Raw genomic sequence first — 16,374 nt, forward strand, 5'->3', positions numbered from 1 at the left:
ATTGTTTGTTGAGTGCCATCATTTCTGAAATGGTCTTAGAGTAACTTAACTGTTATAAAGCAGTAATAAGTGATTTTTGTTCAAACAATTGGAACTTGCATAAAATGTTTGCATTATTAGCAGGACTGCCAACTCTCACGCATTGAATGTGAGACTCACGCATTTCACAAAATTCTCACGCTGATCACAAAATTTCTCACGCTCAAATATCTGCGGGTGCTGAAAGTTCAACATAAAGCAAAAATTGTTTTAGAGGTGAGTAAAAACCATGAGGGGAATATCAGGTGAATGCATAGTCTTTTTCCCGGGATATGTGATTCAAGCACTAGAGGGGATTGGTTTAAAGCAGGGCTGTCAAACTACCGGCCTGCGGGATGATTTTGGGGGAAAAAAAGTAGTTTAGTTTCTCCCATGCAGATGGTGTGATAGGTGAGACACAACTGCGGTGGTCCCAGCACCCAACCCCTCTCCCCCTTCCCCGGCCGAGGCACGGCACACACCTCCCACCCTCAACTCCGGTGGCTCTATGTCCGTCGGCCGCTCTGTCCACACCCCAGGGAGTTTTAACCCCGGCCCGGAGCCAGGAGCGGACCGGGTGAGTGGGGGCACTGGTGCTGCCTCCGGAGCCTATATGGGAGGGGGAACACCCACTCCCACGTCCTCCCCCCATCAGTCGCTACGCTCCCTCGCAATTTCTCACTCTCAACTCTCACCCAATGTTGGCAGCCCTACAGTCTAACCCAAGCCTAGAAACTAAACTAAACTGGGGAAAAAACGTACTTCATATTGGTAACAATATCATTGGACAAGGTCCTGCAGGCAGACACACAGGAGTTAGGAAAAACAGAATTAAAAAGCAGGGTTTCAAAGGTTGGTTGTCTCTAGATAATTCACTGTGTTTTATGCCAGCTAGAATGGAAATTGGGGAACAGCCCAGATAAACATGCAGCTGCATAAATAACAAAGCAGAGAGTGCTTGATTGCGGCAGAATGGCAACTGAAGTTGTGGGAAAGATGGGAGCCGCATTGGCCAAAAAGATTGGCCCTCAGAGATGGGACTTGTCCTTGTCCTTGCAGGGAGTTTCACCAGAGCAGTGTATGGGGGTTTAAATTAGGCAGATATAAGACACAGGAAGCAAGTTTAATTTAGTTTAGAGATACAGGATGGAAACGGGCCCTTCGGCTCACCGTGTCCGCACTGATCAGCGAAACTCCGCACATTAACACTACCCTTCGCACACTAGGGACAATGTTTTACATTTATACCAAGCCAATGGACCTACAAACCTGTACGTCTTTGGAGTGTGGGAAGAAACTGAAGGTTTCGGAGGAAACCCATGCGATCACAGGAAGAACGTACAAACTCGGTATAGACAAGCACCAATAGTCTGAATGGCAGTGTAGACCTGATGGGCCAAATGGCCTAATTATGCTCCCATCACTTTTGAATTTTAATAGATGATCCATGACAGAGAATTTATTAGTGAAGAGGTACAAATTTAAATTCCACACTGGCTGTACAGCAATCAACACTCACCCAGAGTGGCTCAATTCTAGAGCTCCAGCATCAGAAGTGGGTACCTTTCCCATAATGAACATAATTATTTCTGATCTTTGATAATCTGGAAGATTGCTCCCAAAAGAACCTAAAAAATATGAACACAAATTCAGTCATTTTGTGTTAAATTTTGAAAATATTTAAATGCATAATGGCTAATTCAGTTATAAAGCTTTGCATTTTAAGATCCTCACACAATCAAACCAGTAACACAAATGGAAGTTTAAAAAAGACGTAACATTTTCTATGTTTATATTAAACCTGCAATGTCTTTAAATTGTTCCTATCATTTGGCAGACAGCTCATTCGGGTTTGGAGAGTTCCAAAACAGGAAAACACGAATCCCTGATCATTTGAAAAACCCCTGCAAACTATATAAATCCAATTTGTGTTTTTGCTATTTCCGTATTGATTTTAGTGAGTGGCACTGACAATCTTAAAATACATTGCCCAGATTTTGGAGTTCTGCACACAGATCCCAACACATATGTTCCGCTGTTCCAGGTGTCAACTTCTCTACATCAGCGAGACCAAACGCAGGCTCGGCGATCGCTTCACTGAACACCTCCGCTCAGTCCGTCTTAACCAACCTGATCGCCCAGTACTTCAACTCCCCTTCCCATTCCCACTGACCTTTCTGTCCTGGGCCTCCTCCATTGCCAGAGTGAGGCCCAGCACAAAACAGCACCTCATATTCCGCTTGGGTAGTTTACACCCCAGCGATATGAACATTGACTTCTCTAATTTTAGATACCCTTGCCTTTTCCCTGCTTCCCCTCCCCCTTCCCAGTTCTCCCACAAGTGTCCTACTGTCTCCGCCTACTTCCTTTCCCCCCCCCCCCCCCCCGACATCAGTCTGAAGAAGGGTCTCGTCCGAAATGTCGCCAATTCAGATTCAATTTCAGATTCAGATTCAGATTCAATTTTAATTGTCATTGTCAGTGTACAGTACAGAGACAACGAAATGCATTTAGCATCTTCGGTTCCTTCTCTCCATAGATGCTGCCTCACCCGCTGAGTTTCTCCAACATTTTTTGTCTACATATGTACAATATTCTTGTGTAGGAAGAATCTGCAGATGCTAATTTAAACATTCTAAACATGCCAGTCTAAAGAAGGGTCTCGACCCGAAACGACACCCATTCCTTCTCTCCAGAGATGCTGCTTGGCCCGCTGAGTTACTCCAGTTTTTCATGTACAATATTCTTGGCTGCTCAATCGAATAATCTGGGCAAGCAGTCTTCACTTTGCACAAAAAAGCTTGAGATGACAGCATTAATTATACTTGTGACAGAACCAACTACCGTCACTGCAGGTTTCATAATGAATAGGTCCAACAGAAATGCTCTCATGCACATGCAAATCAGATGGTTAATGTCATGGATAAACTGAACTTCATCAGCAATCAGTCCTTCCATCCAATGCAATGCGAAGCTTTGTGAAGGGGAGGTCTTGCTTGACAAATTTGCTGGAATTCTTTGAAGAAGTAAATAGCAGGACAGTTACTTAATTTTCAGAAAGCCTTTGATAAGGTGTCACACATTAGGCTGCTAAGGAAGATGAAAGCCCACGGTATCAAAGGGCAGATACTAACATGGTTAGCAGGTTGGCTGGATGGCAGAAGCCAAGAGTGGCAATAAAGGGGTCTTTTTCTGGTTGGCTGCCAGAGAGTAGAGGAGGTCCGCAAGGATCAGTGCTGGGGTCACTGTTCTTCACGTTGTATATTAATGATTTGGATGAGGGGATTGAAGACTTTGTGGCAAAGTTTGCGGATGATACGAAAATGGGTGGAGGGGCAGGTAGTTGGGAGGGTGGGCAGAGAAGTGGCAGATGAAATATAGTGTTGTAAAGTGTGGAGTCATGCATTTTGGTAGAAGGAATAAAGGCGTAGACTATTTTCTAAATGGGTGGAGAATCCAGAAATCGGAGGTGCAAAGGGACTTGGGAGTGCTGGTGCAGGATTCACAAAAGGTTAATCTGCAAGTTGAATCAGTAGTAAAGAAAGCAAACTCAAGGCATTTATTTCAAGAGGGCTTGTATACAAAAACGGGGATGTAATGTTGAGGCTCTATAAAGCGCTGGTCAGGCTGCATTTGTAATATTGTGAGCAATTTTGGGCAACATATCTGAGGAAGGGTGTGATGGCTCTTGAGAGGGTCCAGAGGAGGTTTACAAGAATGATCCCAGGAATGTGTATGTTAACCTATGATGAGCGTTTGTCGGCCCTGGGCCTGTACTCGCTGGAGTATAGAAGAATGAGGGGGGACCTCATAGAAACATACAGAATAGTGAAAGGCTTGGATAAAGTGGATGTTGTGAGGATGTTTCCACTAGGATCTAGGATTAGAGGTCATAGCATCAGAATTAAAGGACATTATTTTAAGAAGGAGATGAGCAGAAATGTCTTTAGTCAGAGGGTGGTGAATCTGTGGAATTCTTTGCCAGAGAAGGCAGTGGAGGCCAAGTCAGAGGATATTTTTAAGGCAAGAGATAGATAGATTCTTGATTCGTACAGGTGTCAGAGGTTATGGGGAGAATGGGGTTAGGAGGGAGAGATAGATCAGCCATGATTGAATGGTGGAGATACTTGATGGGCCGAATAGCCTAATTCTACTCCTAACGCTACGACATGACTAAATCAGAAATTCTCCTCAAGGGATGCTTTCTTTGAAGAAGTTCTTCTCCAGTCTGAGAAAGGGTCCCGAGCCAAAACAACACCTATACATATTCTCCAGAGATGTTGCCTTGACCCGCTGAGTTACTCTAGCACTTTGTGCATTTTGTGTAAACCAGCAACTGGAGTTTCTTGTGAGCTTAAGCAATATCGTTGTCCGACACAGACCTGGGCCAAGCTGCTACTAATTCATCAATCCCGCACAAAAAATGTGTACCTGCTTTTGAAAATACCGTGAAATACTGCCAGCATTATAACAATAAAAACATTTAATTAAAATGTCACGAACCAAAGCCTGAATCAATATGATCAACGGACTTGGACTTGGGAGCGTGGGGGGGGGGGAGTGGTGTGGGGGAGGGGGCTGTGTGGGGGAAGGGGGGGGTGGTGTGGGGGAGGGGAGGAAAGGGGGAGGGGTGGTGTGTGGGGGGGGGGGTGTGGGGTGGAGGGGGGGAGATCGGAAAGTGGGGGGGGGAGGAGGGGGGGGGGGGAGGGAGGACGGTTGGGGGGGGGGGGGGGGGGGGGAGGGAGGGGAGGGGAGGGGGTGGGGAGGGACTCCACTCAGCGGCCACTGGCCGTGGCACCACACAGCACCTCCCGGCTCCACACAGCGGCTTCCCCCGACTCCTCACAGCGGCTTCCCCCGACTCCACACGGCTTGTGGACTCAGCCCCGCCTCCGGGATTTTTCTTCTCATCCGGAAGGGGTGCTACCTTTATAGTGACTGACAGGCGAGAGGACCAATCTGCTGATCTCAGGATTGTTTAAACCCTCATAACCTTTGTAATATTCCACCGATCGGAACAAAACTTGGTGCACTCGGAGCAGAAGAGAATGGTGAGTAAGGTGGCGATAAAATCCTAGCGATATAGGGCACTGTTTTTGCGCAAATTTAAAAAAAAAACGGAAGTGGTCAAGATGTGAGTTTTAGTAATAGTATAGATACTTTTAGAAACACTTCATTGTTTACTGCCTACTTAAAGCAGTTGCACATGATATTTTGCCCACACTATCTCCATATATCAAAACAAAACATCACAACAAGACCAAAACGTCTTTAAGACGCTAATTAATTGTCTAAAGCCTAGCTGCCATGGCCCTAATTTTGTTCTTAAATTATTGCTTATTTATGCATAAATACCACTAGAGCAGCAAGATGTGCCATTAATTGACATTAAGAAGCTGTTGTTAGATGTGGTCCTCCACCATTATTTACTGTTGGCTTTTTATAATTGTTTAGAGCTCAAGCTCTTCATGAGATTCCAGCATTGACACGTCACTTCAATTTTACAGTCTACTTAGATAAAATGACTAAGTGTTAATTACTGCATGTCAAATTAATTGATGCTGAAAATTAGTTTAAAATTGAGGAGGCAATTTGTTTCCTGATGTTGTCATTGGAAATTTACAGATACCACACACACCCTTTCATTTTCACCTTGCTCTCCCAATCGAATCTTCCCTTTCCGTACATGATTTGACACTGAATTCTTCATTCCAAAACACAGTTCTTTTTGCAGTCTCTGTTCTGTAAACTTCAAAAAGCTTCACACCAGCAGGCTGCTGCTTGCCGTGTTCTCTCAGATGCCACATGTCTCATTTTCTCTTACTGTATGGTTTCCAATCTGTTTCCAGAAATTTGCAGGGGAGAATACTGACAACTATATGTGTTGGGGTTATTAAAGATTTGTTTTAAATTTAATTACAAGAAATAGGTATAGCTGGCAAGGCCAGCATTCATAGCCCATTCCTACCTGTATTTGAAGTCTGTGCTTAGCTGCCTTCATCAGCTGCTTCCTTCAGCATCAAAGCAATTGCAATTAAAACAAAATTCATTCTTAATGGAGACACAAGCATTTGCATGTGCTGGAATCTTGAGCAAAACACAAGGTGCTGGAATAACTCAGCAGTTAAGGCAGCATCTTTGGAGGAAATAGACAGGAGACGTCTTGTGTGGTGACCCATATTCAATCTCTTTCTTAATGCTCTTTCTTACAGCTGTCCTGCAGTGCCAATGAATAGGGTCACATATCTTTGTCTTGTCCAAACTGAGTTATATTGAGTGAGAAGATTAATTCCTTTGATTAAGTGCTGGATAACTATTAAAATGCTGGGCTTCTGCATTCTAATGCAGGATACCAGATTGCTGACATTTAACCGCCTAAGTGCCAGCACTTCACAGCATTTGCCAGCCCTAAATTATGCTTGATTTGGAAACTGAAATTAGATCACTAAAACTTAAAATAAAAATGGCACAGAAGTTGTAAAAATTCACCGAACGAAAATGTGAAATGTTTTCCATTCCAATTTACACCATTAACATACATGAAGAATTAATGTCATCTGAAATAATATACACAATTTCACTACTAAAGAACTGTACTCACCAATGGTCTGTATAATTGCATCCTGAACTACTTTCTCATCATTGTTTGTTGATAAAGCACCAGAAGACGCAAGCAGGTTGGACAACTCAAAATCAACACTGAGGCGCAAGTGTTTCAACAAAGTGTTAAATACTTCTAAAACAGTTGGACCTAGGTTGGAAAAGAAAATTCAGGGTTGGTACTCACTTAAATTTTAAGTTGTGATCTTTTGAAAAGAAAAGGAGAAAGAGAATACAAAGAAAGGTAACTCGAGCAATCATACCCCAATACACAAGCACAGTCTGGATTAGCCAGACAGCAATTACATATTTAGCTTCAAAAACATGATAAGGGGCAGCACAGTGGCACAACTGGCAGAGCTGCTGTCTCACTGCATCTGAGACCCCAGGTTCAATCCTGACCTCTGGTGTTGTGTGCGTGAAGTATGCTCGTTCTCCTTGTGACTGCATCGGTTTCCTCTGGGTGTTCCAGTTTCTTCTCACATCGCAAAAACATGTTGGTTTGGAGGTTAATTGACTACTGTAAAATTGTCCTTAATGGATAGGGAGTGGATGCGAAAGTGGGATAACATAAAACCAATGAGAATGGGTTATCGATGGTTGGCATGGACTTGGGTGGGCCGAAGGGCCTGTTTCCATGCTGCATCTCTGTAGATCAGTGTCACTCATGCGATGAGATACTTTGTAGCTACGCCCACTAGTTTAACAGAAAGCTTTGCAGCCCTTTCTCCCTCAGTCTTGAGTTACATATTAAGATGAAGTTACCTAGGCTGTAACGTCTTTGTATCTTAATCACTGTGTGTGACCTAAGTTATTCCAACAGCAGAAGCTCGACATGATGTTAGGGTGTACGAACTCACTCTTTGCTTAATTATATTGCTTTTATTTTAGTTTGTTGTTTTCACCGGTACATATTACTGTGGCTTCTGCTCTCAGAAAACCAGAGATCCTGGTGTTTGACGAGGACCTCGCAGAACGGTGGCGCGTATTTGAAGAAGATTTCACCATTTACATTGAAGCAGCTCACCCTAGTGCTGCTCCTGGTGTTCGAGCGTCAATTCTACTTAATCTAGCAGGCACAGAAGTTGCTCGACGTGCCAGAGGATTTCATTATGAACTGGCTAGGTTTGACCCGGCTGGTGCCCAGATCAGTCCCGCTGAGTCTATCCGTGACCCTGACTGCCTACCACGCAAATTCCAACAGTTATGTGAGTTACGCACTAACTTGGTCATGGAGAGGCATTTGTTCTTTTCCAGAAGCCAGAGACAGGATGAACCTGTGGAGATGTATGTCCGTGCGTTGAAGCACATTGCCAATCGATGCGATTTCAGGGATATATGTGATAGCCTAGTCCGTGACCATTTGGTCTATGGTGTCCGCAATGATAAATCACGCGACGAGTTATTGCAGGATGCTGAGCTTACTCTTGAGACCGCTGAAAACCGCTGTCGCATTGCTGAAATGGCTGACGCTCACACAAATGTTTTAGGGCACTCTGCTGGTCATGAAATTAATGTTGCCGCATGTCTTATCAAATCTCTCGCCATTCTCCTCAAGTGCCCGACAACTCTATCATGAGACTAATAGACAATTATTTTAACTGTAGGGGTCCGCATGCTGCTGCTCTTGACCATTGCCCTGCGTGTGGAAAATTATGTCGATTTTGTAACAAAAGGAATTATTTCTTCAAATGCTGCCGCTCGCGTAGCAACAGATTTCAAACAAGGCAATCTGTTAATTCACTTGGATGTGCATCCCCTGTCTGACTCAATACACAAACAACTAGACCCCAAGGTCGTTTTGCTCGTTAATGGCAAGAACATTTATCTGAAAGTTGATACAGGGGCCAGATGTAATGTGATCGGTTTAGCTGTGTTGAAAAAGTTAACAAAATCAGAGACTGTCTCTGGCTGCCTCCCTTCTCTCATTTGCAGGAGGTCCAGTGCACCCTATTGGTCAAGTCGAGTTACGCTGCTGTCTTAACTCACGTGTCCACAACCCGAGTTTCTATATTATTTGTGAGGATGTGCCGTCTCTGCTGGGTGCCAACGCTTGTCACGACCTGGGACTTGTCTCTTTCAGAAAGGGTGACACAAAATGCTGGAGTAACTCAGCGGGTGAGTGAGTACATAGAAACATAGAAAATAGGTGCAGGAGTAGGCCATTCGGCCCTTTGAGCCTTCATTCAATATGATCATGGCTGATCATCCAACTCGGTATCCTGTACCTGCCTTCTCTCCATACCCCCTGATCCCTTTAGCCACAAGGGCCACATCTAACTCCCTCTTAAATATAGCCAATGAACTGGCCTCAACTACCTTCTGCGGGAGAGAATTCCAGAGATTCACCACTCTCTGTGTGAAAAAAAGTTTTCCTCATCTCGGTCCTAAATGATTTCCCCTTTATCCTTAAACTGTGACCCCTTGTTCTGGTACTATTATGTCGCGGAAGGAAAGGGTACTGGATCATACTGTTTATCGTTAATTTGAATATTCTTGTTGTATTAAAGTACACATGCGCATGTCAGTAGTCTTTTAGCTTCCATGTTTTTTTAATAATTAAAATTATTTTAAAACTAGCTTTTGACAGTTTCTACATTGTCCCAGGTTCACCAGGACATGAGGGGTAGCCTCCCAGCAGAAAGCTGCATCAGACCCGAGCAGGAAGAAACACAGACAACTGACAATCTTGAACAGCACAAGATTTGCCCGAATACCGAGCTAGTCAGTTCACTTTATAACACAGCGGGTCACCTCTACTTTCCTCAAATTATATATTTAGCTTACTTGGATGAAAAAATTCACAAAGGGATACAGACCGAATTCAAGCAAATGGGATTAGAAAAAGTAGGCATCGTAGTCAGCATGGGCAAGGTAGGCTAAGACGGTCTGTTTCTACATTGTACGAATCCACTGTTCTATGCAAAACTGAATTTTAGAACAAATGTCAGATACTAATGAACTGTATTAATGCAGCAACAGTTGGAAAACTGAGTGGGCCAGCGAGTGAGATTTTTAAAACAAAAGGGGTTGGACAGGCTAGATGCAGGAAGATTGTTTCCGATGTTGGGGAAGTCCAGGACAAGGGGTCACAGCTTAAGGATAAGGGGGAAATCCTTTAAAACCGAGATGAGGAGAACTTTTTTTCACACAGAGAGTGGTGAATCTCTGGAACTCTCTGCCACAGAGGGTAGTTGAGGCCAGTTCATTGGCTATATTTAAGAGGGAGTTAGATGTGGCCCTTGTGGCCAAGGGGATCAGAGGGTATGGAGAAAAGGCAGGTACGGGATACTGAGTTGGATGATCAGCCATGATCATATTAAATGGCGGTGCAGGCTCGAAGGGCCGAATGGCCTACTCCTGCACCTAATTTCTATGTTTCTATGTTTCTAAAAAATAATCACAGGACAACATCGGAAAGGAGTTAGAACTGAAGCATCATATAGTAAAGATGATACTTTAAAAAAGTTTCTGTGTGTGAGGTAATTTGACTGATGATTGTTGTAGGGAAAGGGTTACGTTGTAACAGGTTGAGTGAGTGGAGGGTGACTAGAGAATGGCTATGGAGCTACTTTAGAACCCCGCCAAAAGATTGAATGTGCACATTCTGCAGTAATTTGTTGCTGATAAGGATGCAGGTGCAGGCAAGAAAGTAGTTGTCTGATTAAAGTGCACAAAGGAATAACAAGCTGATCTGCATGTACACAAGAGTACAAGACAGCTTGGACGGGGTGGTGGGTGGGGACGTTCGATGGATGGGACTTCGGCCTCTGACAAGGGAAATCTGTGAGTCAAGCTGCGTACGGAGCCACCTGCCACTAACTGGAGTCCACCAAGCGTTGTTAACTATATACGCCTGACAACAATAATGCTTGCATTGGTTAATATCTCGTTTCCATGGACACGGATTCAGAAACTAAATAGTCACAGTTAAAAACGACTAAATTAAGTGTTGCATGTTGCATTATAATCATTTACTCTTCCAAGATCATCTCACTATCATTCAGAACCACTCAGGAAGGAACTGCAGATGCTGGTTTCAACTGAAGATAGACACAAAAAGCTGAAGAAGGATCTCGACCCGAAACATCACCTATTCCTTTTCTCCAGAGATGCTGTCTGACCTGCTGAGTAACTCCAGCTTTTTGTGTCTATCTTCTGGCAAACCAGAAGAGTTTTCTCTGGTTCTGTGGTGTCTGGCGAAGGAATTAAACCATAACCCTCACCGTTACATCTAGTGAACATCAGGTGAACATTCAAACAATCAGCATTGTTAATTATCTTAGCATTCACTCTTTCGTTCACTGTTCACCCTACTTACCAACAGAACCTTTGGCTGCAATCGTAATGGTCTCTAAAAGAACCTGCACAATGCCAGCTCTAACTCTCGGAGAATCCTTGTTGTGAGTGTCCAGGTGTCGAAGAATTTGCTGAATTACATGATGAGAATGTTGAGCCTGTAACATTAGGCATATATTGTAACAAGCACACCTGAAGCGCATGCAATTGAGACACTACAAAATATTTTCATACCAGTAAGGAAAGGAATTTCAAAATGAAAACTATGCTGAACAATTTAAATTTGCTGAAACGGGAAATTTAACCACAATCTTACTTGATCTCACTGCAGATCTCGAATTAGATAAAATATTAATTTATTTTGCATAAGGGCGCATAAGTGATAGGAGCAGAATTAGGCCATTTGGTCCATCAAGTCTACACCATTCAATCATGGCTGATCTATCTCTCCCTCCTAACCCCTTTCTCTTGCCTTCTCCCCATAACATTACAACTGCACTACAAATGGATCAACACAAAACAAACATATGGTTTAAAACAAAACAGAAAATGCCAGAAACCTTCAGCAGATCAGGCAGCATTTGTGGATTTTTTCTGATCGATGACCCTTTACCAGAACTAATAGGAAGTTAAAAAAAGGTATTTCAAGTTGCAGAGGATGGGAAGGAATAAATAACATAAAGGGAATAGTTTAGGATTGTCGTGGAGACTAACAGTAAACAAGAATATTTTTTGATGGGTAAATGGGAACAGTTAGAGAGAATCCTTACAAAGTATAAAAACAATGGAATCAATAGCTTGGGTGAGAACATAGCAAAGGTAAAAAATTGGAAAATGCCAAATAGTTTAGTCTGTACTAAAAAGGAAAACGAGCATATATCACAAATGGCCAGTTCTGATAAAGAGTGTTATGAAGTTGTAGAACTCAACCTCAAGTCAGGAAGGCTCCACTATGCCTAGGTGGAAGGTGAAGTACTGTTCCTCAAACTTGTAATGGGTTTTTTAATATTAGGTATTGTGATAACATTGCAGGAGAACACATTCAGGTCAGAGAAGAAATGAATGATGATTTACATTCATTGAATTTATACACTGTAATGGCCACATTCTATTGCTATTTCGATGTTTTGTTCAGACTAACCATTAACCCACCCCTGGATGACCTTGCTCAGTTTATCCCTGTGGTACACATAAATGCTAGAGAAACTCAGCGGGTGCAGCAGCATCTATGGAGCGAAGGAAATAGGCAATGTTTCGGGCTGAAACCCTTCTTCAGACTGTGGTTTCTCTTAGTCGACACTAAAGATATTACTTTTGTCTTAACCATTCCTCTGCCTCCCTTTCTACAAATTAAAATCAACTTTATCTTTCCCAGTTCTGATGAAGGATCTTCAAGCTGAATTGATACCAGTATATTTTTCTCCAGGCACTACCGGACCTGCTAAACATTTCCAGAAGTTTGCATTTTAGAAATCTCAGTAACTCTGCAGATAATCAATTGTTTAATTCCATGGCTTCAAACGTGCAGAATATTGACACCAGACTTAACTATACTTTTCAAAATGTTCATATAGAAACATAGAAAATAGGTGCAGGAGTAGGCCATTCGGCCCTTCGAGCCTGCACCACCATTCAATATGATCATGGCTGATCATCCAACTCAGTATCCTGTACCTGCCTTCTCTCCATACCCCCTGATCCCTTTAGCCACAAGGGCCACATCTAACTCCCTCTTAAATATAGCCAATGAACTGGCCTCAACCACCCTCTGTGGCAGAGAATTCCATAGATTCACCACCCTCTGCGTGAATTATTTTTTTCTCATCTCGGTCCTAAAAGACTTTCCCCTTATCCTCAAACTGTGACCCCTTGTTCTGGACTTCCCCAACATCCTCATGAAGAACTCAACCATATTATGGTCACTCTTGCCCAAGGGGCCATGCCCAACAATACTGCTAACTAGCCCTTCCTCATTACTCAATACCCAGTCTAGAATAGCCTGCTCTCTCGTTGGTTCTTCTACATGTTGGTTTAGAAAACTATCCCACATACATTCCAAGAAATCCTCTTCCTCAGCACCCCTGCCAATTTGATTCACCGAATCTACATGTAGATTGAAGTCACCCATTATAACTGTTTTACCTTTGTTGCACGCATTTCTAATTTCCTGTTTGATGCCATCCTCAACTCCACTACTATTGTTAGGTGGCCTGTGCACAACTCCCACTAGCGTTTTCTGCCCCTTAGTATTTCGCAGCTCTACCCATATCGATTCCACATCCTCCAAGCTAATGTCCTTCCTTTCTATTGCGTTAATCTCCTCTCTAACCAGCAACGCTACCCCACCTCCTTTTCCTTTCTGTCTATCCCTCCTGAATATTGAACATCCCTGGATGTTCAGCTCCCAGCCTTGGTCACCCTGGAGTCGTGTCTCCGTGATCCCAACTAAATCATATTCATTAATAAGTATCTGCACATTCAACTCATCCACCTTATTACAAATGCTCCTTGCATTGAGACACAAAGCCTTCAGGCTTGTTTTTACAACACTCTTACCCCTTATACAATTATGTTGAAAAGTTGCCCTTTTTGATTTTTGCCCTGGATTTGTCTGCCTGCCACGTTTACTTTTCACCTTGCTACCTATTGCTTCTACCCTCATTTTACACTCATCTGTCTCTCTATCATCCATGGTGCAGAAAAGTAACAACATGATTTTTTGAATAAATAGAACTCACGTTTGTCCCAATTGCAAAATATTGTTCACTTACCTGTATGGAATACATTGTAATTTTAAAGCAGGAAACAGCAAATGCATTTGGGTCCCATAGTTGATGGTTGTCTAAATGCCTACAAATGCCACAAAAATAAAATTTAAAAATACATTCCAGAAACTAATAATCACACTAGGTTTATAATGGATCCAGTCAAAACAGAGAAAATAAGTACATACTGACAAATGTGAGGTGTTGGGACTTTGGTATATCATACCAGAACAGGATTTATACAATAAATGGAAGAGCCTAAAGAGAAAAGACTCGGTCCAGTATGACAACTTGGTTGATATGGACAAGGTTGACGGAAGGCCCGGTTTCCATGCTGTACAGCTCTAAGACTATGACTCACCTCAAAAGCTAAATTACAGTTTGGATGGCGATTTATCACAAAATTGGCACATTGCATTAATTATTACCCCAGTAGGAAATGCTTTAAAAGTACTACTAATGTCAAAATCGCAAATTTAACTCAATATCCCACTTTTGTTACTGCTTCATACATTAATTAGAATTAATATTATTTTAGAAATTCAAGCGGCAAAACAATTTTGTCGCTCAAAGTGACTTATTTTACCGGCAGTGAATGTGGTCTGGCTATGGTTCCAGTAAGCTATAAGCATGTGTGCAACCTTACAACTAGTTAACATCCTCAACTCACGATTCAATCATACATTAGTCCATTGAACTGAAATGGTTGCCATTCATATCTACACTGCAGTGGACTTTAAGTCATTAACCATTAGATTCCCAAAAATTCTAGTTCTCTTTTCCTTGTTTTGGCAAAAGCAGAGAGCAGGGAGGACAAAATAAGAACATGCTTTTCTGTGGAATTTTCTGTGAAATGCATCTCGCACTTTGTGAACTCTGCCCTTGGGAACCTATGGTCACATTTTCCACACATCTTTTGTGGGGAACAGTCATATAATCAAATTTGGACAAGACAAAAGTAGAACACTTAGTACAGGTGAAGACAGATTTACATATTCTATTGCAGCTTTAAGACTCCCAATGCATTCCTCTCAGATTTATTCCTTGTTTATTTACATGTAATCCATTCTCAGTCGCCCAACCGCCTTCCCCTCCCATTTTTTTCTGCCACCCAATAACCAAAAAAACCCAAAAAACATTGCAGTGATTAATTAACTTAATCAGTATATCTTTGGGACCCGAGGGACAGCAGGAGTATATCTGGGGAAAACCCACGTCATCACAAGAAGAATCTGCAAACTATATAATAGCCAAACCCTAGGTCAAGATTGAACCTGGGCAACTGGGTTGTGAGGCAGCAGTGATAATGCTGTGCCATTCAAATAAGAGATGTGTACAAATGCAAAAAGGTACTGAGTGTTGGAGTATCCTCATAAATGTTTCTGCTATTCCTCTGATATAAAGCCAAAGATTCCACTGCCTTTCCTGGAGGTGAAAAGATTTGACATTTCAGCTTGAAATTCCGTACCCACAATGAGAATGAAGCCAGAAGATAGCAAGTATAAAGAGGGAAGGAATGACGAGATAGGGACCAGTAGCTGATGGGTGGACCAAGGAAGGGTGGAGAATGACAGGCAGATGAAGGCAAGGGAGAGGTAGAGTTGGGAGAGTGGATGACAGGTGGAAGCAGACAAAAAAATGTAGATGGAGCCAGGCGGACGGAGGGGAGGGTGAAGGCAGGGCCAGCTAGGAAGGTAATACTTGAGAGCACAAAGGCTAGCAGTGTTGGAAAATGATAAGGAGGATGATAATAAGAACCGCGAGGGGAAATGTAAAGGGCAGATGGAACCATATTAGATGAGGGAAATGGGGGAATGAGGTGGATAAAATATTGGGGAGGGAGAACAAAATTGGTGTTTGGTGGGGACTGGAGAATATGGGTAAGGGAACAAACATAGGAGGATTGGAAAATTGAAAAAAAGCAGGAGGCAAAGGTTACTTGAAATTGAAAAATTCAATGTTCATATCATAGACTATGCAGGTGGAATACGCGCTGTTCCACCTTGTGATGGGCCTCACCCTGGTAGTGGAGAAAGCCAAACACAAAGGATATTGTGGGAACAGGAAGGGGAGTTGAAACAGTATACAAACTAAAACTTGAAATGGGAATTGAGGAGAGAATGCAGAGGCAAATTGGTCTGCGTCTCGTCTTGCCGACATACACAAGGCCACTTTGGGAGCAATTAATGCAGTAGACAAGGTTGGAGGGGGTGCAAATAAATATTTGCCTCACTTGGAATAGTTACCCAGACTACAATGGCTCTGGATCTGATGATAAATTGGGGATTGGTGCAAAGTGAATGGAGTGCTGCGCCTTTGCCGAAGCAAGGTTGGAGAGACTGAGGGGAGTGGAAAAGTGATAATTGTTCCAACAAGTTTAAAATGCCTATTAAAAGTAATCACCGTTCATATAGTGTATCCAGGGCAGTTGAAAAGATAAGGTCAAACAAATTAAGGTGGTACGAAAACGATGGTCAGCGGTTGAAACATGGGCAGTTAAGAAACAGCAAAACATGTCCATTAGGAGTTGTCTCATTATTGCCTAACTTAGATTCAGAGGAAGTGGTGTACGTACAGAGATTAGGTGTGGCATGATTAAATTTGAGGGTTTTGCTCAGTGCCAACATTATTCATTCAGTTCTAGCTAACTGACTCCGGTTTAATCTTTCACATGGGGCAGTGGGCTTCAGCA

At 42.7% G+C, this 16,374-nt stretch overlaps 1 protein-coding gene across 1 annotated transcript in view; it reads right to left on the reverse strand.

The window, feature by feature from the left end:
- The window catches only part of LOC129696341 (protein EFR3 homolog A-like), a 115,767-nt gene that overhangs the window by 39,845 nt on the left and 59,548 nt on the right, over nucleotides 1-16,374 (reverse strand). The window contains exons 9-12 of the mRNA XM_055634160.1: nucleotides 13,689-13,767; nucleotides 10,940-11,075; nucleotides 6,620-6,769; nucleotides 1,538-1,646 (exon numbers count right to left, since the gene is read on the reverse strand). Of these exons, the coding sequence (XP_055490135.1) occupies nucleotides 1,538-1,646; nucleotides 6,620-6,769; nucleotides 10,940-11,075; nucleotides 13,689-13,767 (474 nt within the window). The remainder of the gene's footprint in view (nucleotides 1-1,537; nucleotides 1,647-6,619; nucleotides 6,770-10,939; nucleotides 11,076-13,688; nucleotides 13,768-16,374) is intronic.

This window comes from Leucoraja erinacea, chromosome 4 (assembly GCF_028641065.1).
Source record: "Leucoraja erinacea ecotype New England chromosome 4, Leri_hhj_1, whole genome shotgun sequence".
NCBI classification, from domain to species: domain Eukaryota; kingdom Metazoa; phylum Chordata; class Chondrichthyes; order Rajiformes; family Rajidae; genus Leucoraja; species Leucoraja erinaceus.